Source organism: Haliotis rubra, unplaced genomic scaffold (assembly GCF_003918875.1).
Source record: "Haliotis rubra isolate DU_JTF1 unplaced genomic scaffold, ASM391887v1 Scf867, whole genome shotgun sequence".
Lineage (NCBI taxonomy): Eukaryota > Metazoa > Mollusca > Gastropoda > Lepetellida > Haliotidae > Haliotis > Haliotis rubra.
The window spans coordinates 342837-368915 of NW_025767598.1; the positions used below are offsets into that span (position 1 = coordinate 342837).

At 41.3% G+C, this 26079-nt stretch overlaps 1 protein-coding gene and 1 long non-coding RNA gene across 2 annotated transcripts; one reads left to right on the forward strand and one right to left on the reverse strand.

The window, feature by feature from the left end:
• Positions 1-629: 629 nt before the first annotated feature.
• Positions 630-23232, reverse strand: LOC124263059 (cytospin-A-like). The gene is given in 7 exon segments (XM_046697673.1): positions 630-1506; positions 1781-1840; positions 9675-9791; positions 9901-10024; positions 12512-13361; positions 13364-15416; positions 23130-23232. Coding segments are annotated over 7 exon segments (3366 nt in total). The 5' UTR covers positions 23190-23232; the 3' UTR covers positions 630-1404.
• A 1339-nt stretch (positions 23233-24571) lies between these two features.
• Positions 24572-25508, forward strand: LOC124263060. The gene is made up of 2 exons (XR_006894763.1): positions 24572-24683; positions 25264-25508. It is a non-coding gene; the product is annotated as an uncharacterized LOC124263060 (long non-coding RNA).
• Positions 25509-26079: the final 571 nt, after the last annotated feature.

Sequence of the window (26079 nt, forward strand, 5' to 3'; positions counted from 1 at the left end):
GAACGCCTATCTGGCATGACAACGTTCACCACTTGCCCAAATAAATGTCATCAACAGAACAGCGTTCAACACTTGCCCTGATGAATAACACCAACAGAACAACATTTAACACTTGCCCTGATGAATGCCATCAACAGAACAATGTTCAACACTTGCCCTGATGAATGCCATCAACAGAACGTTCAATACTTGCCCTGATGAATGCCATCAACAGAACAACGTTCAACACTTGCCCTGATGAATACCATCAACACTTGCCCTGATGAATACCATCAACACTTGCCCTGATGAATGCCATCAACAGAACAACGTTCAACACTTGCCCTGATGAATGCCATCAACAGAACAACGTTCAACACTTGCCCTGATGAATGCCATCAACAGAATGTTCAATACTTGCCCTGATGAATGCCATCAACAGAACAACGTTCAACACTTGCCCTGATGAATGCCATCAACAGAACGTTCAATACTTGCCCTGATGAATGCCATCAACTGAACAACGTTCAATACTTGCCCTGATGAATGCCATCAACAGAACAACGTTCAACACTTGCCCTGATGAATTTTATCAACAGAACAATCAACAGTCACTGTATGTTACAGCCACTGCCAATCCACAATCAATGTAGGTACATGTGTTCTTACACAATATTGGTATATACAGAATGTGTTTTGTATAAATATACATCAATCTGTACAGGCAGACGAAAGAGAGTTGCAATTTTACTTCCAGTTCAGTTGGATATCTATTTTGCAACCCAAAAATTACAATCTTTTAACATATGTACAATGAATCAAAATATTTTAATATGAGCCAAATTTAGAAAATTTATTTTTTAACAACCATTCACTCAAACATTTTGGTAGGGGAAAATTAATAGATAGATCTATCTGAATGGACAAATTCACCAAAATGTAATGATACCAATCTCAAAGGTCAAAACACATATTAAAAAATATATGTCACTGAATAATATACAATTTGAAATGTGAATGTTTGAAGCAATAATACCTAAAATACAACATCTCAAAAATAATACTGCAGCAACAAAAACAATAACAAAAGATTTGACTGTGGTGTTTCAAAAGTAAATCCAATAAAACCCCATGAGGATAAAGGAAGTGTCCCAAAATGAATGGTTACAGATTATCACAAGTAAAAGCTTACATAAAAAATAGAAGTGGTCCCTAGACAAGGCATAATTTGACAAACATGACAGAAAATATAGACCTCCAATCCACCAAGAGTTACTGCTTTTTGCTCATTTGTGTTGAAATATGTGAATGTTAATTAGTTTAAAGCAGAAATAGATTTAAGAAAACATCACAGCATAACAATATTGGTCCGCATAGTTTTAGATAAAGGGAGATTACTCTTGTTTCCTTGTAGCTGGAAGTGCACTATGACTTGCCATCCAATTCAAAATGCTTATATATGTTGGTGACATAGGACATGATAGCCTGCCAATCAGGTCTCTCCATGGCAACCATGTCATTGATGTTCTGAAAAAGACGACAGTTCATTAAGCACTTAAAATATGTATGGTTAAAACTTAAACTACCTGACAGTCAAACAAGAAGCAATAGACAATAAACTAACCAGCTCTTCTAAATCAGTTTGACTCATATCACAAATGTTTTGCTAGTGCCAACTTTCACATATTGTTTTCCCAGTTACAAAATATACAGCTAACATGCAAAAACTACACCAGCATTGTAACTGATTAAGTGAGTTTGAATATTCAATTACTACAATACAGCCAGGTTCTTCTCTTACCAGATTTGTTGGTATGTCCACACATTCTGCAGCTTCAAATGCCAGTTTAAAATTACGGCGCTACAAAGGACAAAAAAAAGGGAGAAAGTTACAAATTAAACATGCTCTTAAAACAGTCATTACTGACTCGCTTTCATAACCAAACAGCATATGTATTGAATGTTGCTAAATAACCATTTCATATTCAGATGCAGCAAACATTTTGTGTTGGTGACATATCTGGCTATTTCTGTTTCCAGAGAGAGACGTAAAGCAGACAAGGAAAAAAACAGGCAGGGCCCTGTTTCACAGAGCTATTGTATTGCTAAGACTGTCGTACCTCCTGTACTGTAACACAGACTTATGACAGTTGTAGAGATACGATAGCTTTCTGGATTGATTGTAAATGTCTTTTAAACAAAATTCAACAGCATCAAGTTACCCTGATCTGTCTGTTGTTTGTTGAGTTAGTCTGGAAACTGATCAATTTTGGACCCCACAGAATCCTATCGTTGTTATTCACTTTCTGTTATCAGTATATGAATCTTATGATATTACTTTTGTTATTAGTATAAGATACTATTCGCAATGTTTTGGGTATTTTTGTAGTTGATTTTTAACATGATTCAGATTGTCTGATAGATTGAGATAAAACAAATTGGAAATTTTAATATAAATTGTATATTTATATACTTATCCTATCTCACGACTTGCACCTCTCTCTCTTGCTTCAACTTTTAGTGGAACGACTGTAAACCTTTTCCATAGGCATCCTTGTCCATTCGCCGTGCACTCCATGCTGCTCTCCTTAATTGGCTTCCTAGTTCCTAATAAAGCTTGCAGCATGCTCCACTAATTGCCCACGTGACTACCTTGAATGATCATTCTCATCTTGGAGCCAACGTTGTAATCTGAGTAGTGGGGAGGCCGGGCGGGCATCCATCGCATGAGATAGGATAAGTATATAAATATACAATTTATATTAAAATTTCCAAATTTTAAACTTATCCTATCTCATGACTTGCACTTATCCCACGTTTGGACGGCGGGCCGCAGATTACCCTTCTGTCTGGACAGTGCGAACAGCTGGTCTTGGAGCTGTGTGGACTGATGGCAACCGTAGATAGCGATGTATAAGGGAGGCCTGTTACGCATGGACACTATGCTTGTAGTGGGTTCTCCGGAACCCCTTGGCTTACTAAGCAGAACGACTCCCAGGGAGATGGGTGCTCCTGAGCGATGTGGTGTTCGGCCGCAACCTTGTACAAGACGAGGGACGCAACTCGGCAAGTAAGCCTCGCCTTGCCACGATTTACAAGGTAGCCTGTAATTAAAGTTCTGCGACTAGAATCGGGCCAGCCCCTGCTTCAAGAAGGCCCCCCAGACACTGACCGAGGCGGGTGAAAGAGAAACACAACTCGGCATCTCCAAGGTTTAACGTTCAGTTCCAGGCAGCATCAAATGGACCCTCACTCCTTTGCCTAAGCTTAGTCAAAGGATGTGCCCGGCAACTTTGGAGGCAGAACGCAACGAAAACCACTGGAATTCGGGAGTGCCACACTTCACTGACGTAATTGCTCCATGGAGTAGAGGTCAGTAAGCGTGAATGTCGAATGAACACCTCTGCATCGTCATACTGATTGTGCCTCAGCTCCGTAGGGCCATGCTAGGTGGCCGTATTCCGATGCCTTGGTATGGAGGCCAAGTGAAGTAGTTCTTAAACCCATATAATGAGAACAAAAGGTTGAGATCCAGTTCAACTGTTATTCAGTATATACAAGGAAGTAGTAACGCGAATGCGGAACCGTCCCTCATCTGCGTTGTTGGGCCGATGTAAGCTGCTGAGCCAGTACAAGAGGTCCGAACTGGTGTAGTCCGTGGACATCCGTGACAGACAGGTCTCGCAGGTAATGTGAAGAGAAGACTGTATCAGAACGCCAGAAGCAACCTTCCATGATAGCGGTCAAGGAGCAGTTGCTATGGAGGGCCATCGTCAAGGCTAGTGCACGAGTCTCATGAGGATTGGAAGCGGCTGGAGCAGGCAACCCTGCAAAGGTGTAGGCTCGCAGGATCGTGGCACACATCCAGAAGGCCAATGTGGTCCGGGAAACCTCAGTTCTTGAAGCAATCGACAAGGGTATGAAGAGGCGCTTCCGTAGCCGTCGACGATGCTTGGAGGCAGCATGGTAAACGTGTAGAGCCCTAACAGGGCAGAGTGTCAAATCTTCATTATCATCAGGCCCAAGAATGGTGGACAACGGGGGAATGGTAAACATCCGGTCCAGTTGCCCTGGCAGTTGGTTTTTTGCAATGAAGTCCCAGCGGAGACCTAGGAAAGCCTTGCCATGCTTCTTCCGCTCGAACTGCACCTGATTGACATCAAGCCCATGCAGTTCAGATATATGAGTAGCGGTAGCCAAAGCTACCAGGAAGAATGTCTTGAATGTCACTTGTTCGAAGTTCTTGTCTTCTAAAGGTTCATAATCTGTAGAAATCATATGACGAAGGACGACTGACAGATCCCAGGCCGGAGGTCTGAACTTCCTGGACTGGTCAGAGAGTCTATAGGAGCGTAGTAGACTCTGCAACTCGGGAACAGTGGAAATCTCCGTGCCCGTTGGGGTAGCCAAAACCGAGTTAATGGCAGCTAAGTAGGTAGCTAACGTAGTACCCTTGAGTTTCTTAGCAGTGCGGAGATGCTGCAGAAACTCAGCAACAACCTGAGCCGAGGTGGAAGTGGGAGATGCAATTCCCCTAAGCTTGCAATAGTCTTCAAACTTCTTCCACTTGTTGTCGTACAAGGAACAGGTCGAAGTACGATGCGCTGAAGTGATAGTTGTGGCTACTAGGCGAGAGTAGCTCTTAGCTATGAGAGACCTCTGAAGATGCGTCAAACGTGTAGATTGAGGGTCTGAGGTGACCCGTGGCGCAGTTCCGAGTGAGGGTGAAAAAGTAGGTCATCCCGGTTGGGAAGCAGTACTGGGTTTGGCTCTGCCAGGCTTCTTAGGTTGACGAACTAACTTCTCGCTGGCCAGAAGTGTGCGACCAAGAGCAGTAGGATGCTGCTGGTGGCCAATAGTTTCTGCATTACTTTTGGTAGCAGAGCTGGAGGGGGGGAACGTGTAGGCATTGAGACCCTCCCATGATATTGCCAGTGCGTTGAGGTCCCACGCCAAGGAGTCTGGGATTGGTGATACGGAACTTTGGAAGTTGGTTGTTGAACCTTGTGATGAACAGATCTATTTGAGGCCGTGATAATGGGTAGATCATCGACTGAAAGATCTGGGGCAGTAACTTCTACTGTGTCGGGGACGGTCGGTTGGATCGGGACAAGGCATCAGCTATCACATTTTTTACCCCAGGAATGTGTCTGGCTCTGGCTACGATGTTCAGTGAGTCGATGAGATGGAAGAACCTGATCACCCATTGTAGCAGATTTGCCAAGCCTGTCGAGCCTAGATGATTTATATACCAAACCACTGTTGAATTGTCTGATTGGATCAACAGACTGGTTGATTGAAGCTCTGTTGCCCAATGTGAGATGGCTTGCATTACCGCCTTGAATTCCAGCTCATTTATATGAAGTACCCGTTCGTCGGATGACCACAGCCTGGCCACTTGGTGGTCGAGGAAGTGAGCTCCCCAACCCATGAGGGATGCATCGACGAATAGGTGATGAGTTGGTGCAAAGGGCATCATAGAGACTCCAGCGCAAACATTCCGTTCGTCAGAGCCACCATTGAATGACTGGATGAAGCGGTTCTGGAAAGCAAATTAGTTCCTTGGGGTTGTCGGCCTGAAGGTACGGGCATAGAAATCGCTGTATCTGCTGAAGTTGGAGCTGGCCTCTGTACGCTAAGGCTTGAGCTGACGTCAGAAGGCCCAGTAGCTCCTGCCACTGTCGTTCTCGGTTCTCGCCTTGAGACAGTGCTGGAGGAATGCATTGCTGAATCTTTATCCACCTGTCGTGAAGTACGAACATCATCCCCTGACGAGTGTCGATCAGTGCTCCGATGAATTGGAGTTTCTGAGTCGGTATTAATTCCGATTTCGCGATGTTCAACAGCCACCCTAACTGCCTGAGCTGCGTGGTGTTGAACTGTAGCTGGCGAAGCAATACGATTGGATCCTGTTGAGCCTGGATGCAATCATCTATGTAGCTTTCGAAGGTGATCCCTTGAAAGTGTAGGAAGCTTGTTATGGGCTTGGTAATTCGGTTAAAAAGCCACGGGGCTGTGGAAATTCCAAATGGTAGGACTTTCCATTGGTAGTGATTCCCGTTGAACACGAAGCGAAGATACTTCCAGTGTTCTGAATGTATCGGAACGTGAAGATAAGCATCCTGAAGATCTAGGCTCATGAGGAAGTCTCCCTTCTTCAGGATGGTGCGTAAAAGGTTGATCGACACCATCCTGAAGTGAGGCGGTGGAAGCAGGAATCAGGCATTGAACAACTTCATATTGAAGATGAGCCGGAGTTTGTTGGAATTTTTCTTTGGAACCAAGAAGATGGGGGAGTAGAATCCTGGAGTGATGGGCGATGGACCTAGGAGCTCTTTCACGAGTTTGTCTAATAGCATACCTATTGTGGATTGCAGAGTCTGAAGCTGGTCCACAGGATATGAGCGATGAGCCAGATGCGACGTCAGAGGTGGACTGCCAATAACGGGTAGCTGATAGCCATGAAGTAGCAGGTTGGTGACGTACGGATCTTTGAGGATGGTCCAATTCGGGACAAAGATCTGCAATCTCTCGCCTACCAGAGTGTTGTAAATCGGAACAACTGGGGGCGGGAGCTCCCAGTCGTGCGATTGTCTCAAGCCGTCACTGCCCGGCGCTGGTTGGGGGGGAAGAGGGAGAGAGAGAGAGAGAGAGGGAGAGCGACGGGAGGAACTACTACGGCCAGATCTGTTTCCTCTGCCACGGCCTTGAGTGGATGGGCCACGAAAAAGATTGCATAAATCCGGATTGGTAGGGGTGAACTGTGCAGTTCGACGCTGTTTTAATGAGTTCTGGAGCTGTGACTTCTGTATCTTTAACAGTTCAATCGAGACTTGAAAGTGGTTTTTTTTATCAACTTTATTAGATACTTCTTGGATGCTACCATTGAAGAGGGAGTCAGTAAACCAAGGCTGGCGAAACAGTTCTGTTTTAAATTGCCCCTCCCATGAAGAGATGATAAGGGGTCCACCTTGGCGAACAGCAAGAGTGTAGCCCAAAAAATGAGACAACTGATCCAGATAATTTGGAACTGGTCCAGAGCTAAAGTCATGCATCCTTGGATGTAAGCGTCTTGATCAGAGTAAGTGTGCTCCAGAGCAGTGTTAACAGCGTCGACTGCTGCAATCACGCAACTAATAGATGGCAACGTCTTTCTCACGGCTGAATCCATGTGAGCCAACTCTCGGTCCTCAATAAGGTAGGGCGAAAGCAGCTCGTTTGCCACACAGGGTTCCAATATCCTCATCAACTGTTGGAGCCGTAGAGATTTTGTTGACATGGACATGAGAGGTAGAAGGATTATATCTGGGAGCAGAGAATCCTTCCTTAATTCGATTTCAGGCTTTTGAAACCATCATTTAGTGTACTGGATAATTTCAGAATACAAGGTCGAGGTGGTAGGGTGATGGTAGACCAATTCCAATTTCTAAGAGTATAAGAGTGATCCAGGTCATCTGCTGAAGTACTCAAGAGATGTTGGAGCTTCTCAACAATCCAAAGGAGTACCTGAGGTGTCTCAACTGCTGCAAAGCTACCCCCAGGGGTAGATAACTCAGAGTGAGCGGGAGATGCAGGCATGGCTATTTGGACTGGATCAATCTCAGGAGGTGGACCAGATGAAGAGCCAGGAGCTACCGAAGCCAGATGGGCTGGAGTAGAAGGCTGTATTTGGTTCCAGGCTGAGGTTATGGCCCTGATCATCATATTTAGATCCGGAGTCACTGTAGAAGTGGGATTGTTATCAGGTTCCCATGACTCAGCAATGATCCTAGAGTGAGTCGAAAGATTCTCAGAGCGTGTAGACGGAACATTGTAAGAGATTGTAAGCCTATTAGTGGTATCAGACCAATGATCACCCGAACGTCTGTCAGAGGAACTGCATCGAGATCTCGACGTGGTAAGTACCGAAGTAGGTTGGTAAGCCGGTGATCTGGATTCCCTAGTATGGCTAGGTGATCCGGTATGATATGAACAACAATACCGGGTCGCTGTAGTTCTAGTTGGTGATCTGGTTCTGAATGGAGCTCTGGTTCGACCATCTGAATAGGATCGGCCATGAGATGTGGATCTGTACTGTGATCCCGATTGGTCAATGGCTCTGTAAGGTAATCTAGATCGTATAGGTGACCTGGGTTGGTAAGATGAACTGGATTTGTAAAGAGATCTGGATCGATTCGATGCACTAACTGGAAACTGTGGTCGTTCTGGATCTGTAAGGTGATCTGGATCGAACAGGTGATCTGGTTTGCAGTTGCGATCTGGCTTGATTTGGTGATCTGGATCAGTTAGGTGATCTATTTTGATGTTGTGATCTGGATCGGTTCGGTGATCTGGATCGGTCTGGCGATCTACTTCGATGTTGTGATCTGGATCGGCTAGGTGATCTGGATCTGTCCGGTGATCTGATTCGAAGTTGTGATCTGGATTGGTGATCTGGATCTGTTAGGTGATCTGGATTTATCAGGTGATGTGGATCGTAGTTGTGCTCTGGATCGTGACTGTGATCTAGATCGGGCTTGTGATGGTGATCTAGATCGTTGTGGTGATCTAGAATCATGTGGCGATCTGGATCGGCGATTAGGTGACGAAACCTGAAGTGTTGATTCATGATGAACGTCCCCCGGCGACACTGTTGTAGCCAGCTCCGTCCGGTTCAATGAACTGTGGGGAGACAGTTGGCTGGTTGAACGCGGTTAGCCAGGCTCCAAACTGAGACAGTCGAGGGGATATCGAGGGGATATGTACCGATGATCTGGATGATGATAGTTTCGATCTAAGGTCCCCTGGTAGTGTAGATCGGACAGGCAACGAAGAATTATCGATCACAACCACTCGCGAGTGATCTGACACTATGGAAGGAGGTAATTGATGCATACGTAATAGGTGCCGAACGTCCTGAGATAAGTAAGAATCTGATGAAGCGTCCATAAAATCCTCTTGAACCACAGACGTCGCTCTCTGTGTGAAAGGTACGATTTTCTGTCGCTGTAACTTGATACGCTTGGCGGAAGTGGGATCAGATTTTGTTGATTTCCTGTCCCTATCCGCGATTCTCCGGGAGCAAACACAAAGGTAGGCCTTAAAATCCTCATCTATTAGTGAATTACACTTGCCACATCGTTTGTTCCAGTTACATTGTCCAATACAGTCACTACAAGACGAGTGAGGGTCCAGGGACGAATAATTCGTCTTGCATTGAGCACACATATTCCTTTTCCTTGACTGATTATCTGTTTTTCCCATGATGTTAGGGTAAAATAATGTCCCTAACATACAGCACGTCCACACAGTCGTGCGACAAGAAAGAAAATGATCATTCAAGGTAGCCACGTGGGCAATTAGTGGAGCATGCTGCAAGCTTTATTAGGAACTAGGAAGCTAATTAAGGAGAGCAGCATGGAGTGCCCGGGTGAATGGACAAGGAGGCCTATGGAAAAAAGTTTACAGTCGTTCCACTGAAAGTCGAAGCAAGAGAGAGAGGTGCAAGTCATTAGATAGGATAAGTTTAAAATTTATAGTATTATAAATGTCATTGTCAGTACTTTAAGGGACTAGAACAGAGAACAAAGAACCTAATCTCGATACATCTGACCATCCATGATGAAGTAACTGACAAAACACAAAGATGTATTACAGAGCACATACTTGGTTACATATGAACCAGTCATCACTGTTTGTTAGACATAGCAAGGTACCTTGTCATCAGAGTTGAGTTCCTGATATGGAATGTGCTCTGGCAGGTAGGAGTGTAACAGGGCACAGAAGGCCAGCCCATCATTCCAGCTGCTGCTGAAGTTGGTGATATCTACATGCTGAAATAGACAAACACAGGCATCAGTGGTGGCAGGAAAACTTAGCCAATAAACATGACAACAGAGTGTGTGATGTCCCTTCATCAAACACTACAATGACTCTACTCACAGTATATGCAACAGTCTTCTGCTGACACCACTTGAGGAGGGCATTGCGCTTTGATCCTCCCATCTGTTTGGCAAGATAGGCCAGAGGGTCCTTGCCAGCATTTTCTTTCCTCTCCGAATCAACACTGAAACAGTTACGTACTTAGTTTAGTGTCACTGTTTAAAGCCCTGATAGGCTGGCCACAAGCATGTCATCAAACATGGCTGGTGTAATGGAGACATAACAAACTAAAACTCAGAAATAAATAAATAGTAAAAGGTATGAAATTAAGCTGACGAGCAATGCCTATCCCAAGTTTTGATTGAATATGATGATTGCTTTTCAAGCTATTGCCCAAAAACAAACTCTGGCCTTATTTCAGACTAAATTGAAAATGTTTTCATGGAAACATACAAAAATTTAGTTCAGAATTTTTTTTAAAAAGCACAAGGCACCAGTTCAGGTGAAGAGAAATGCACATACCAGGTTTTGCTGAAACACACGGAGCGGTTTTCAAATAATGACATGGAATGGGCTGGGAACACCGACATGAGACTTTGAGAGTGGGTTGGGGAAGAGACATAAGCATACCAATATGATGTTGGGAGCTTTAGTAGCTCCAGTAGTTATAATGGTGGGTTAGAAAAGGCCACTAGTCCACAAGTCTGCGATAAGTGTGACCATTGAGTAAAAAATTGTAATATAGTACATTTAATCTAACTTAGTACCTTAGTTGTCATTATGTTGTGTGTGTACTACACACTCCAGGGACAAGTGAGGACCCATCTACCTACATGGAGGACCTCATCACCAGCCTGCTAAATGCAGTACCAACACTGTGTTATCACACCTGCCATGTCACTACTGACAACATGCTCCACCTTCTGCCGACACCATTATGTTGTGCGCAATAACCATTACGAAGTGTGCTTGCAATACAATCTGTATCCCGATACATTACTTCTACTCTATCAGGTGATTTTGTTTCTTTTTGTCGGTGAACGATTTGTTTTTAAATGTCAGAGATCGGCGATATAGAAGGCAGGCACATATATACTTGATGGCACTGTAGATGTCATGCTATTTATACCTAACCAGGAAATACAGGACTCCACATGTCTGTTGAATAGTATCTGTTTTTTACACCAACATAACATGGATGTATCACTGTATCATTGCATGTAGTAACTAATGTAGATCAGACATTTCAAGTAAGGAAAAGTGATGGCAAACTAGCTTTTTTCCAATACTGACTTGCTTTAAGAGATTGGTTTTGGTGTCACAAAATACACATATTCCAAAGACACAGGCACAATGATGCAGGACAAGCCATTACCAAGTACTCTAACTAAAAGATAGCAGGGTCAAAACCATAATGATTATGGAAAAGTCAGAAGACAAAACATGTTAATAATTACGATGTTCAACTCAGTATTCCTGTTGGAGATCCGGGTTAGAATTGGTCTTCAGTAACCCATGCTTGTCGTAAGAGGCAACTAACAGGATCAGGTGGTCAGGCTTGCTGACTTGGTTGACACATGTCATTATCTTACCTCACACATAAATATTAGTACTTCGTGGTAGTAATTCTTTATCTCGAATAACATTGAATCACGATTGATGTACGGAGAGTACTGATGTTTTACGAATGCAAATCGATGGAAGGGAGATAACTCTAAATCTGTTGTTCTTGTCAGCAAAATCTAACGATGGCTACAAAAAGATTTGTACCCATGCTTCAAACAATTCAAAATTAACATTAAGGTGTTCGGTAAGATAAATACGTTGTTCACTGGTCCCTCGCTGCCCATGGGTTGATGTACCCCTCGGGCTCGGGGAACATTAACAAACATTGAGGGTACATCAACCTATGTCCCCCTCGTGACCAGTCAACAACTTATATTGTATCCCAGTTGCGTAGATCGATGTTCATGTTGTTGATCACTGGATTGTCTGGTCCAGACTCGATTATTTACAGACCGCCGCCATATAGCTGAAATATTGCTGAGTGCGGCGTTAAACTAAACTCATTCACTCACTCACTCACTGTAAAATGACCAAAGCTCTGACTTTAAATTGAATGCAATCTGAATCAACATGCTTAATTATCAGGTTGAAGAAATAAAGTGCACATTACGTCTGATTGATCAGTTATCGATAACACTGAATGGATAGGAATTTTAAGTATGTGTCAACAGTTCAATTCCTGGAGGTACCTCATGTGACTCAATCACAGCTGTGACTTTCCTCTCACCTCTACACATGCACAATGTACACATATGTTGGGACCACTTTACCGAATGAATAGTGCAGATAGTTCAGGAAATGTATAACCCCAGAATTTACAAACACACTTCATTATAATGTAGAAAAATTCAAATAATTTCAAGATGTGCCTGACATATTACGTGCATGTATTCCTTTTTATTTGCAAGTAGTAGACCATATTTAGTCTTGTAAATCTTCGCCAACAGTCAACAAATACTCACATCCATAGTCCTTTCTTCCGTTTACATACATACTATCCTTAAAATGGAATACAGCATTGATATTACAACTCATATCTGTGACCTTGTACACAGCTAGTCCTCATACACAAACAGATGAACATCAATCAAAGTCTTATACTCACTTTGCTCCACTGTTTCTACGAGGTGGTCCCCTGTTCTGCAGAATGGAGGAAATAGCTGGCGACACCTTCGTGAACTCTCCCTCTGGACGTCCAAATGCAGGTGGTGTTTTAGGTGCATCACCAGGACTCTTGTCTATGAAATTTAATCCAGAGGCAGAAAGTCTCTGATGAGGAGAGGATTTCTCACTTCCCTTCCGAAAAACTGATCGTAGTGGGAACTCCCCTTGTGGACTCTGTAGTGGCGTCTCAGCCTGTGGTGAGGTGGGAGACTTCAACAGTTCCTGGATAGCACTAAATGAATCATCTGTTGAATTAGAGTTCCTTCTGGAGCCATTAAGGCTCGAGTGAATAGAGGAGCAGCCACTCTTCACTTGATCTTCTATGGACTGGATCAAACTTTTCACAGACAAATTCTGACTGCGAGGATCAAGTTTTTTTCCTTCCCTCAGGGCTGTTAGTTCTCTGTCCACAGTAGACAGCATCTTCCCTTTCAGCTCAGCTGAAGTGAAAATGGATTTTGAAAAAGGAGTACTAGGTTCCTCCTCTAATGTTTTGTGAGCACGGGAAGCATCCAATTCAGATCTTAGAAGTCGGATCTCTGCTTCCAGATGCTTACATTTTTCACGTAAGCAGGCATTTTCAGTTACTACTTTCTCCATCCCTTCTTGAGTCTCAGTACGGAAGTCATTAGCAATGACAACAGCAACCTGTAGATCCTTCTGAAACTGCTTCCACTCCTCAGATTCTTCCTCATGTCTGTTCGTGATTTCATACAGTTGAGCCTCTGCCACGGACTTGACGTCATGGGACCTCTTCAGTTCATCCTTGAGTTCTTGGATCCTTTCAGTAAAGTCTTCTGCTCCTCAAGATACCGTTCACAATCTTGCTCCAGAGTATCAATGTGTTCACGTAACACCTCCATCTGCTGCTGCATGTCTGTCCTTTCCTTTTCCATTTTTGTCAACTTATAGTCAAGATCACTTATGTGAGTCTTAGCATTATTCTTTGCCACTTTGATCTCTTCATCACGAGTGGACATTATTTCCTTAAGTTTCATCACTTCACAATGACTGTGATCCAGAGATTTCTGAATATTGGCAAGCCTCTCTTCAGCACGGTCTTTCTCCTGCCTCACGTTATCTAACAAAGCTTCCATATCAGATTTATCTACTACTTTTCTGAACTGTTCAAGTTCTTGAACTTTAGATTTCTCATTTTCGAGAAGTGTCCTGAGTCGATGAATCTCAATCTCATCATTTTTTCCTTGACTCTTTATCTCCAGCATTCTCTGTTCCTGTGACTCTCGTTCAGCATTCAAGCTGCTGATCTTATCTTCGCCTAGTTGAATCTTGTCACGCATGGCATCAATTACATCCAAGTTTTCCCGATATTCTGTTCTCAATGACTGCATTGCATTTGCAATCTCATTTTGTTTTCGCAGCAATTCCTCTCTTTCTTCTTGAGCACTTTTCAACAAACCCATTAAATGAGCCTCTCTACTTGACTTTTCAGGTAGGTTGCCACTAATCAGAAGACTCTTTAGCTGTTCTACTTGATGCCTTGATGTCTCCAGCTTTTCTGTCTGGGTACACAGGGATTCGAGTAGAACAGATTTCTCATCAGTAAGTCTCTCATTCTCCTCAGTCAGCTCATTGACTGCATCCTGTAGGTCTCCCAGCTCTTGCAGTGTTGCCTGAAGTTCTTCAGTAGTGCAGTAGTTGGTTTCCTCCATGCGAAGAATCCGTTCTGTCAAGCACTGGACTGATATTTCACTCAGCCCATCACTGTCACGACTCTTATTGCTCTGTTTGTCCCAGTTCAGTGGATCTAGAGACAGATCAGAGGGGTGGTCTGGTGTTCCACATAGATCAGCCAAGGAGAAACCTGGTTCTGAAGCAGTCATGGAAGCTGATCTCTCCAGTGATCCCACATGTCCAGGCAGAGCAGCTGCCTTAGCACCATCAGTTGACAAACTATCACAGCTTACACTTGTTGGTAGGTTACACTCAGAATCACCCATGGACTTACATGAGCCAAATGTCTGTTTAAGTAACAACTTTTCTGTATCTGTGATCTGTTCAACTGGAATACCAAGCTCTTTAAGTCTATCTTGCAGATGCTTGTTTTGATTTCGAAGCATCTCTAACTCCTCTTGCACATCCTGTGAAGGAATAATTTCCTTCAGTGCTTTCACCTCATACTTGTATTTCTCAATCTCAGCTTTCCGGCTTTCAGTGAGTTTAGTAAGTTCTGATATCCTAGCTTCAAGATTTTTTTTCTCCTTCTCAAAATTAGCTAACAGTTCTGCATTATATGCCATAACATCTGCTGGAGCAGATGTCCTTTTCCTATTCAACATTTTGTCTTTACTAACATTCTGAGTACTTTGAGCACGTTTCATAGCCAGTGATTTATTACTAACAGGCTGCGGTTTCTGACTTGACGTTCCAGCAGAGGTTTTGTCTATTGATTGTGTGCTTGACGCTTTGCGTATGGTTCCGGCAGCCACTGGAGCTTTACCTGCCTTGGGTTTGGCAAAGTTTGAATTCTTTTCCTTTTCTTTCAGGGCTAGATTTTCCTTGTTTCTTTCTGTAGAAGACCTTGCAGAGTCTGGCTTTGAATTTCCAGATGCTGTCTTGGGTCTACTAGTTTCAGGAGGTAGTGTCAGTTTCTTTTTCGTGCTGCTGAGGTTTTCATGGCTCTTGCTCAGATAGGACTTCCGTGCTAGATTTGAGGACCCCTTCCCCTGACTCTTGGAACTGAGTGAGGTGGAGTCCGACTTGGACTGCTTCATCCCCATCTGTCCTGTTGTGGTGGTGGAGGATGGGGTGGAGCTAGAAGCAGTGCCTGCTTTCGATGCAGAGCCGTTCTTCTCCTGCTTCTTCATCCTGCTGGTGTGGACAACCTGCAACACAGAGCAAGAGAGTAAGTAAATGGTTTGGTCACTTCTATATGTTACAGCCAGCAGGAGCATGTTAGGATCTCACTAATGGTTTGTGCTGAAGTGGAGTGGAGTGGAGCGGAGTGGAGCAGAGAGGAATATGGTTTTACGCCGCTTTTAGCAATATTCCAGCAATATCACTGCAGGGGACACCAGAAATGGGTTTCACATATTGTACCCATGTGGGAAATCGAACATGGGACTTCAGCATGACAAGCAAACACTTTAACCATTAGGCTACTCCACCACCCTGCTAGAGTAGAGATTTGCACTGAAGGGTACCTGATGTCCCCCTGTCACCTTTAGTGATTCACTGATTATGGCAACAAGATAACCAATTTAATACCATTATCATGGTAATATTATACATGTACACATTCTTAAATATCAAAATATTCTTTACCTAATAATCATAACAAAACCTGCTGACATAAGTGATCTTCAAGTGAAATCCTACATATATTAGTCTGTACTATTTCACTGACTTTATTGATTACAAGGGGAAAGAATGTCATGAAAGAACTATCACGAATGCAAAATGTACTAAGAAAACAAGCTCCTCTACATAAACTACATCAAATGAAGAGATAAAATAAAACTATGGTTATGTTTGAATATATCTGTAACTGTAAAAGAAACTTGATTCACATGAAAATGTCAGCCAGATCAGTCTATCTAGAAGCTCCTCCACATATCACTGTACATCTAACATAAAGTAAGTACCCCTGCTACATGATTCATATGGCCACATATATTTATATCACATCTTCTGAAAGACACCATGTAGCAAGAACTTTGCAACTTGTAGAGGACAGAATCACTATTAATTTTCATAAATACATGACTCACACCATGTTCATTTAATTTGTGTACAATGAGTCAATTTAGCTTACGTATCATATTACTTAGGTCTGCATGTAAATATGTCAAATCATGGCCATGTGACATGTAAATGGCAGCCAGCTGAGTCATATCCACAATACATTATCATTATTTCAAGGGAGTGTATGGCCTTGCTTTTCAAAACTGGAAGGCTGTGCCTGACATTCCTTGTGGTAGGGAAACAGCTAAACAAGGCAAGCCCAGCTTTGATGTCTGCAGAAATCACTTTCACTCACACCTTCACTACAATGTACAAGCTGTTCCACACTCACCTGGCAGACATTTCGGTCACTGAAAACACGCACAAACTTACTATGAAAACAGTTCATTACTGCACATATAAAAGCATATTAACAGGCATATGCATCCACTTATATCCAAATAGTGATGAACTGCTGTAGCTCACCTGGGACATGTTCATTCACATTCGACAGGTCAACTCAGTTTAAACATGTGCTCAATCAATGATATTATTAGACATAAAATAGAAAAGATGTGTTATTTTTTTCAGGAATTATCAGTTTCCTGAATTTGCAGTATAAGGTGGCTTCTTTTACTACAATCTAATGAAAATTCCAGAAACTGAGGTAGGCTCTCACAGGGGCTTATATTCAGAAGTATGTCTTGGCCATATATAGAATAATTCACAATTAAAGCAAAGGCAGAAATAAAACTTCAACACTCACAAACTTGAAAATAGATAACATCTTAGGATACTACCCAAACATATTGAAGGTGTACCAACTCTGACAATGCCTTCAACATCACACACACTGACTTGAGCTACAGGGCTAATGATCTAGAATACAAGACGGCCTAATGATATACAGGGGATGTATGACTAGTAGATAATGCCATAAACATGAAGTAAGTATCATTATGTGTAAATAGGTGTCAGAAAAGCACTGCTTCAAATTAAACACAATTCCATCATTGAGTATGTATAGAGATTTATTTAGAGTTGTATTGAGTGAGTGAATATGATTTTATGCTGCTTTTAGCAATATTCCATCAATATCATGGTGGGGGACACCAGAAATGGGGTTCACACATTGTACCCATGATGAACCCGGGTCTTCAGCGTGAAGAGCGAACACTTTAACCACTAGGTTACCCCATCGCCCTATTTTAGAATTGTAGAGTAAGCATACAGAGTATGCAAAGTATTGTGAGATCAGTAAGAAAACATGCAAAGTTGTGAGAGGTGCATATTGAGACATGCAAAGTACTATGCGGTAGGGTGAAGCAAGGATGGGAATATATGTACAGTTATGTGATGCAAGGACGGGGATATATGTACAGTATTGTGGTGCAAGGATGGGAATATATGTACAGCATTGTGATGCAAGGATGGGGATATATGTGCAGTATTTTGATGCAAGGATGGGAATATATGTACAGTATTGTGATGCAAGGATGGGGATATATGTACAATATTGTGATGCAAGGATGGGGATATATGTACAGTATTGTAATGCAAGGATGGGGATATATGTACAGCATTGTGATGCAAGGATGGGGATATATGTGCAGTATTTTGATGCAAGGATGGGAATATATGTACAATATTGTGATGCAAGGATGGGGATATATGTACAGTATTGTGATGCAAGGATTGAGATTTTTGTACAGTATTGTGATGCAAGGATGGGAATATACGTACAGTATTGTGATGCAAGGATGGGGATATATGTACAGCATTGTGATGCAAGGATGGGAATATATGTACAGTATTGTGATGCAAGGATGGGGATATATGTACAATATTGTGATGCAAGGATGGGGATATATGTACAGTATTGTGATGCAAGGATGGGGATATATGTACAGCATTGTGATGCAAGGATGGGGATATATGTGCAGTATTTTGATGCAAGGATGGGAATATATGTACAATATTGTGATGCAAGGATGGGGATATATGTACAGTATTGTGATGCAAGGATTGAGATATATGTACAGTATTGTGATGCAAGGATGGGAATATATGTACAGTATTGTGATGCAAGGATGGGGATATATGTACAGCATTGTGATGCAAGGATGGGAATATATGTACAGTATTGTGATGCAAGGATGGGGATATATGTACAGTATTGTGATGCAAGGATGCAGTATTGTGATGCAAGGATGGGAATATATGTACAGTATTGTGATGCAAGGATTGAGATATATGTACAGTATTGTGATGCAAGGATGGGGATATATGTACAGTATTGTGATGCAAGGATGGGAATATATGTACAGTATTGTGATGCAAGGATGGGGATATATGTACAGTATTGTGATGCAAGGATGGGGATATATGTACAGTATTGTGATGCAAGGATGGAGATATATGTACAGTATTGTGATGCAAGGATGGAGATATATGTACAGTATTGTGATGCAAGGATGGGGATATATGTACAGTATTGTGATGCAAGGATGGGGATATATGTACAGCATTGTGATGCAAGGATGGGGATATATGTACAGTATTGTGATGCAAGGATGGAGATATATATGTATTGTGATGCAAGGATGGGAATATATGACAGTATTGTGATGCAAGGATGGGAATATATGTACAGTATTGTGATGCAAGGATTGAGATATATGTACAGTATTGTGATGCAAGGATGGGGATATATGTACAGCATTGTGATGCAAGGATGGGAATATATGTACAGTATTGTGATGCAAAGATGGAGATATATGTACAGTATTGTGATGCAAGGATGGAGATATGTGTACAGTATTGTGATGCAAGGATGGAGATATATGTACAATATTGTGATGCAAGGATGGGAATATATGTACAGTATTGTGATGCAAGGATGGGAATATATGTACAGTATTGTGATGCAAGGATGGGAATATATGTACAGTATTGTGATGCAAGGATGGGGGTATATGTACAGTATTCCTAGGTAAGGATGGGGATATATGTACAGTATTCCAAGGAAAGGATGGGGATATATGTACAGTATTCCAAGGAAAGGATGGGGATATATGTACAGTATTCCAAGGTAAGGATGGGGATATATGTACAGTATTCCAAGGTAAGGATGGGGATATATGTAAAGCATTCCAAGGAAAGGATGGGGATATATGTACAGTATTCCAAGGAAAGGATGGGGATATATGTACAGTATTCCAAGATAAGGATGGGGATATATGTACAGTATTCCAAGGAAAGGATGGGGATATATGTACAGTATTCCAAGATAAGGATGGGGATATATGTACAGTATTCCAAGGAAAGGATGGGAATATATGTACAGTATTCCAAGGTAAGGATGGGGATATATGTACAGTATTCCAAGGAAAGGATGGGGATATATGTACAGTATTCCAAGGTAAGGTTCGGGATATATGTACAGTATTCCAAGGTAAGGATGGGGATATATGTACAGTATTCCAAGATAAGGATGGGGATATATGTACAGTATTCCAAGGAAAGGATGGGGATATATGTACAGTATTCCAAGACAAGGATGGGGATATATGTACAGTATTCCAGGATGGATGGGGATATATGTACAGTATTCCAAGGAAAGGATGGGGATATATGTACAGTATTCCAAGTGGGGATATATGTACAGTATTCCAAGGTAAGGATGGGGATATATGTACAGTATTCCAAGGAAAGGATGGGGATATATGTACAGTATTCCAAGGAAAGGATGGGGATATATGTACAGTATTCCAAGGTAAGGATGGGGATATATGTACAGTATTCCAAGGTAAGGATGGGGATATATGTACAGTATTCCAAGGTAAGGTTCGGGATATATGTACAGTATTCCAAGGTAAGGATGGGGATATATGTACAGTATTCCAAGATAAGGATGGGGATATATGTACAGTATTCCAAGGAAAGGATGGGGATATATGTACAGTATTCCAAGATAAGGATTGGTATATATGTACAGTATTCCAAGGAAAGGATGGGGATATATGTACAGTATTCCAAGGAAAGGATGGGGATATATGTACAGTATTCCAAGGAAAGGATGGGGATATATGTACAGTATTCCTAGGTAAGGATGGGGATATATGTACAGTATTCCAAGGTAAGGATGGGGATATATGTACAGTATTCCAAGGTAAGGATGGGGATATATGTACAGTATTCCAAGGTAAGGTTCGGGATATATGTACAGTATTCCAAGGACTGACTGACTGAGTTTAGTTTTACGCCGCTTTTAGCAATATTCCAGCAATATCACGGCGGGGGACACCAGAAATGGGCTTAACACATTGTGCCCATGTGGGGAATCGAACCCGGGCCTTCGGTGTGACGAGCCAACGCTTTAACCACTAGGCTACCCCACCGCCCCAGTATTCCAAGGAAAGGATGGGGATATATGTACAGTATTCCAAGGAGAGGATGGGGATATATGTACAGTATTCCAAGGTAAGGATGGGAATATATGTACAGTATTCCAAGGTAAGGATGGGGATATATGTACAGTATTCCAAGGTAAGGATGGGGATATATGTACAGTATTCCAAGGTAAGGATGGGGATATATGTACAGTATTCCAAGGAAAGGATGGGGATATATGTACAGTATTCCAAGGAAAGGATGGGGATATATGTACAGTATTCCAAGATAAGGATGGGAAGAATATTTCTAACCCTGGATGTTAATTGCAAGTATGCTGACATATGTCCAGTTCTGCGGTGTAAGTATGAAGATATGTACATTGTTGTGAAGCCAACAACTGTTCACTAAGTATACAGATGGGCACAGCTAACCAGCATGGTGTCAACAGTTACAAATATCAACAAAGAAGAACACATTCAACAGTTGCTCTAAGCTTGAATGTACAAAACACTAACATTCAAACTGACATTGAATGATTTCAACAATGTATACATCTGTGCATAAAATAAGCACCACCCTGTATTTTTACCAATTAATTTTGTCTGAAATGAAATTCTAAACTCTTTCCAAAAAATAACCTTGATGATTTGATAGAGCAAGCATTTAACATTTCAAAAACGAAAACATCATTGAAATTACCATGTATTTTAATTAGGATAATTGCCTATATCAAAAACAGGTGTTTTTCTGTCCTGAAACAAGTTACCTTATTTTGAAAAGTGAAAGTAATAACTGATTGTTGTGTGGCCTATAAATTCGTTATTTATTGTGAATGGATGGAAGTTTGTAAACTAAGATTGAGGAAAAGTTACAGTCAAACTAAAAAATGGAAAATTTTAGAATGCAGTAAAAAGTTGCTTTACAAATAAAACCAATAGACTTTAGCTGTAATTATCAGTTTCCGGCAAGGAGAAGTGTTTATTCATTACAATAAACTCAAAATCATAAACAACTTATTCCAAAATCTTTTTAATGTGGCCTTTTTTCAGTTTTTGCCAATTAGCAATCTGAATTGTTGGAAAAAGGTCTGAATCTTTGACATTCGTGTTCTTTCTGATTATGCATAATTAAAGCTTACTTGATGTGTAAATGTCATCTTGGTATAGAACAGAATTGTTATTTTTAGTCAAAACTTAATTTAATAGTGTAGTTTGAGCAGGAGAGTCATAGTTACTTTGGGTAAAAATTCAGTCCCATCACATTTTCATCAACATATTCTTTCATAAAGAATAGAAAAGGATATGGTATTTGTAAACTTGTCAGTGGATAAAGCTTCTTTAACTACAGGTTGATTAAATTGATGGCTATACCCTAACTTTTCTGTAGCATCACATCTTATTTTCAAAATAGGGTGGTGCTTAATTAATGCACGGGTGTATATATTATTGCTTGGAGAAAGTAAATACCATGTTCAGCTTCATCAGTCTCTCGGTTCAAGAAGAGAATAAATAGGCAGAAAAGTATCTGGAGAGAATTTATGAACATTGTCAAAGTATAAAAGTCAAAACATGGCAAAATGTGAAATGATCTATATCTGAACTTCAGAAACCCCAAACTTCCTTCCATTTGGGAATATATATCTAATTAATGTCCTTAAACAGTTTTTTCAATATGGCTGACATTGCAGGACATGGCAGGATGCTGGATTTGAACCAGCATGTTTTTAGATTCGCTGGTCTAGCAGTTTCTGATGAGATAGGCCATGCAAATAGACTTTTAGTCAGGTGTGCTAAAAGCATAATTGAAGAAACATACATTCCCCTAATTATTACAATTACACAGGAAACACACAGTGCGAAGCCTACTGTAAATGTCACTCCAACACTTGAGTATAATCATCAAGTCAAACGTTAGACCATGAAAAGTGGAGAATAATGTTGGGAGCTTTGGTTTGAAACAGTTATGACTCACAATCATTAAAGACATCAGCAATGACATAGCAATAACCTACAGACTGATACTTATATTAACTACACCATAACAGAATGTGGAAATAAGGAAGGAAAGTGATATACCGGCCGGTACTCAGTTTAACATTGGGAGTTTCTTCATTCAGTCATTACTGACCACACAAACAGAACTGTGTGCTGTTCCCTACACTGGATTTCCCTGCCACCATGCTTCAGTTCAATCAAAGGTCTCATAGTGTCACCAAGTGCACACTGACACATGAGAAAACTTTACCTCAATTCACAAATTACATCTATATAAAATAAATCTTAAACAATTCCACAAACAAACAAATTTGTTCTTCATAAAAATAGCTCCTGCCAATCCAGACTCCAGCATACGTGTTAGTTATACGCTATCTACATGTGGACAGTTTGAAGTCTATGGCACATGATGCCACCAAGCATGTTGACAGCTTTAATATGTACCCCATCTCCCCACCTGTCTGTCTCCCCACCCTCCAGACTTACTTTAGGGGTCCTCCTGGTTGTCTCCACCACACCTACTTTAGCACTTCTCCTAGCAGACATGGTGGTAGAAAGACTGTCCCCAGAACAATCCTACAACATTCTTGTCACAAGCTGGGAATCGTTACCACTATAGTACGACCCACTTTCCTGCAGGCATTTCCAGCCTCTGCCGCCTTCTCCATCAGCCACTGTAGCTGCTGGCCAACCCAGGCCAGCACACTTGGGTGGATCCAGCATCACAAGCAGCAGTGGGAAGGATATATAGAAGTAATCACTATCTCAGATCTCAGATAGACGCAAAGATAATGAATTTACTCTTCTGACAGTAATAAGATTACAGAATGGATTTACGTCCTTGTATAATAATATATATTGACATTACTGTCAGATGACGCCAGTAGTTACTTCCACATAAAACTGATATAAGCTGCATTCCGGTACAGGCACAAGGAAGAGGGCGGAGCCATAACAATCTTTATATATATGACAAAGGAACTTCAGTGTCACGTAGTCATCATCAGTGTGGTACAATATCATTGGTCTGCTGGGTTAAGTCTAGTCTGTCATACAGATCCTGAAGCAAATATATCTAAGAAAGCCCACACAAATCTAGAAAATGTGGCAAGTCTAGATTTCCACAGCTTCAGGAAAATGAAGAAAGTATCAGGGCTCCTTTTCATAATGACCTATTACAAAACAATAGATAAATCTCTGAAGTTAAAAAGCATTAATTTGTCCCACTCACACATGTAAACATTGAGCCTATAGAATTAGAATAATACACACCATTTAACTTGACCAGTAGTTTTTTTCTAACTAATTTGGTCTTCGCCAAACACCGTAATATGATGTCATAATCATAGTGTAACATTATGTAATTACCAGGAATGATATGGGGGTGGAAAATTCCACTTTGTAGTATTGACTGAACATGAATCAATAACAAGCCCTCGATCACTTGTCACTGGTATGTTCATTACTTACAACATACCAATTGTTATAATAAAGCATTACAGGATATCAAAGTTGCTTAGGTTGGACCTAACTTCCCACAGTGAATGTCATATACCATACACATACCAACTCACTGTATGTTCTAAGTTTCGTTAAAGGTAATGAGCTGGCTAGCTTTTCCTGAAACGTTTGTAGCCCTACGAACTTCTTAAGCCCATTTTTAACACATTGGCTACGATCAAAGTTAAGAATTCTTAGGGCTACAAACGTTTCAAGAATAATGTTGGATATCTGTAATGACCTAAATTATGTGCTGATCAAGCAAAAGACAGAACAATCCCGTAAATAAATTATACCTGGGAATGAGATACCCTTACTTGTGACAGAAAAGTACAACTCATCCATAAGAAACACAGTGAGCATGCAGCAGCCTTACACCCTTGTTGAATCAACTGCTTATGCTACATTACACAACCAATAGACTGCTTGGAGATAACCTTGTAACATGCAACACGGTGATAGACAGGACAGATAGCACACCTACCAGCCTGGCCACAACACTAGGGGCGACACCCATGTCTGTCAAGTTCACATGTGCTGGTGAGTAACACCTTTCATGTCACTTGTCATTGTTTTATATTTTCTGGTTGTCTTTGAAAACTGCTTAGAGTATCGTATCATAATGTATCGTGAGTACATTCTTATAAAAAATTGAAGACAAATCAGGAAAGAAATATTTCAGGATGACTCATTTTGGTGACAAGATCAGCATCTTTTGAAAGTCATCTAAAATTAACAGGAATTTTTCACACACAAGGGAATATTTTAATGTTATGTCTACTTTAGACTAACAGCTAGTCTCTGAAATGAACATATTTTACAGAAAAAAAGCTCTTAGTAAAAAAAATAAAATATATTGAAAAGGAGCCCTGAGACTTTCTTCATTTTCTGAAGCTGTGGAAATCTAGACTTGACACATTTTCTAGACTAGCGTGGGCTTTCTTGGATATGTTTGCTTCAGAGTCTGTATGACAGACTTTGTCTACTTCAGAATTATGAATCCAGAACATGACCTTTTAAGAATACTGCTATGGATCACATGGACACTATTTAAAGTTGTCCTAATCAGGACAAATGTTTGACAAATATTGTGGGTGTATGATTATAATGGTTATTGCAGCTACAAGCAGGTGGCTGCAACTGATTCCACTTACCCCGACTAGTGCAGCTATCACCACAAGGTCCAGCACGTACAAACACAGGTGCTCCATCATGTCTGTCACACACACCTCACCATAGGTAACACCACATGTGTACACCACGACAGAGGATCGCTAATACATCAAGTATATAATCCAGTATACTGCAGATCTTGCAGCTACAATAAATCTGTGCCTGAATAAACTGGTGGAGTAAGAATGATCATCCTGATGACAATTCTGGTCTTTTGTTTTCATTCTCTCATGGCTCGAAGCTGCCCTCAAGAAGATGTATATTTTACACTTCTGGTTAACACTTGCCAGAGTCAGTACACCTTTTGCTTGAAAAAGAAATAGAAAATTGCAAAAGATGACTGTCCAGCTCGGACTGTTGCAATCCTCTGCTAATTATAAATGTCCACTGTTACTTTTCCACTTGAGCAGCACGTAATCTCCCTAAAATCTCAACCTGTAAGAGTTACAAGGGTTTCAGATATTATCAGGAATTCTAATTGTACACCAAGTCACATGCATCCTGACTGAAGCACGCCATAGAAAAAAATGACAAAACTAGCACACACTTATGTAAACAGCATGTGAACAGTCACATGAAGTAGTTAAATGTCTCCATAACTCCTCCGTTCAGCCTCCATATGTACAGGAGTCTACAAATCCTGGACGATCTAGCGCTGGTAAAGACAGAGAGCCCATCATGGAGATTACTGTCAATCTTTGTACATGTGCAGCAACACTGGCCAAATCAAACAGGAAATATAGGTGAAGTCTATGTTAAATAA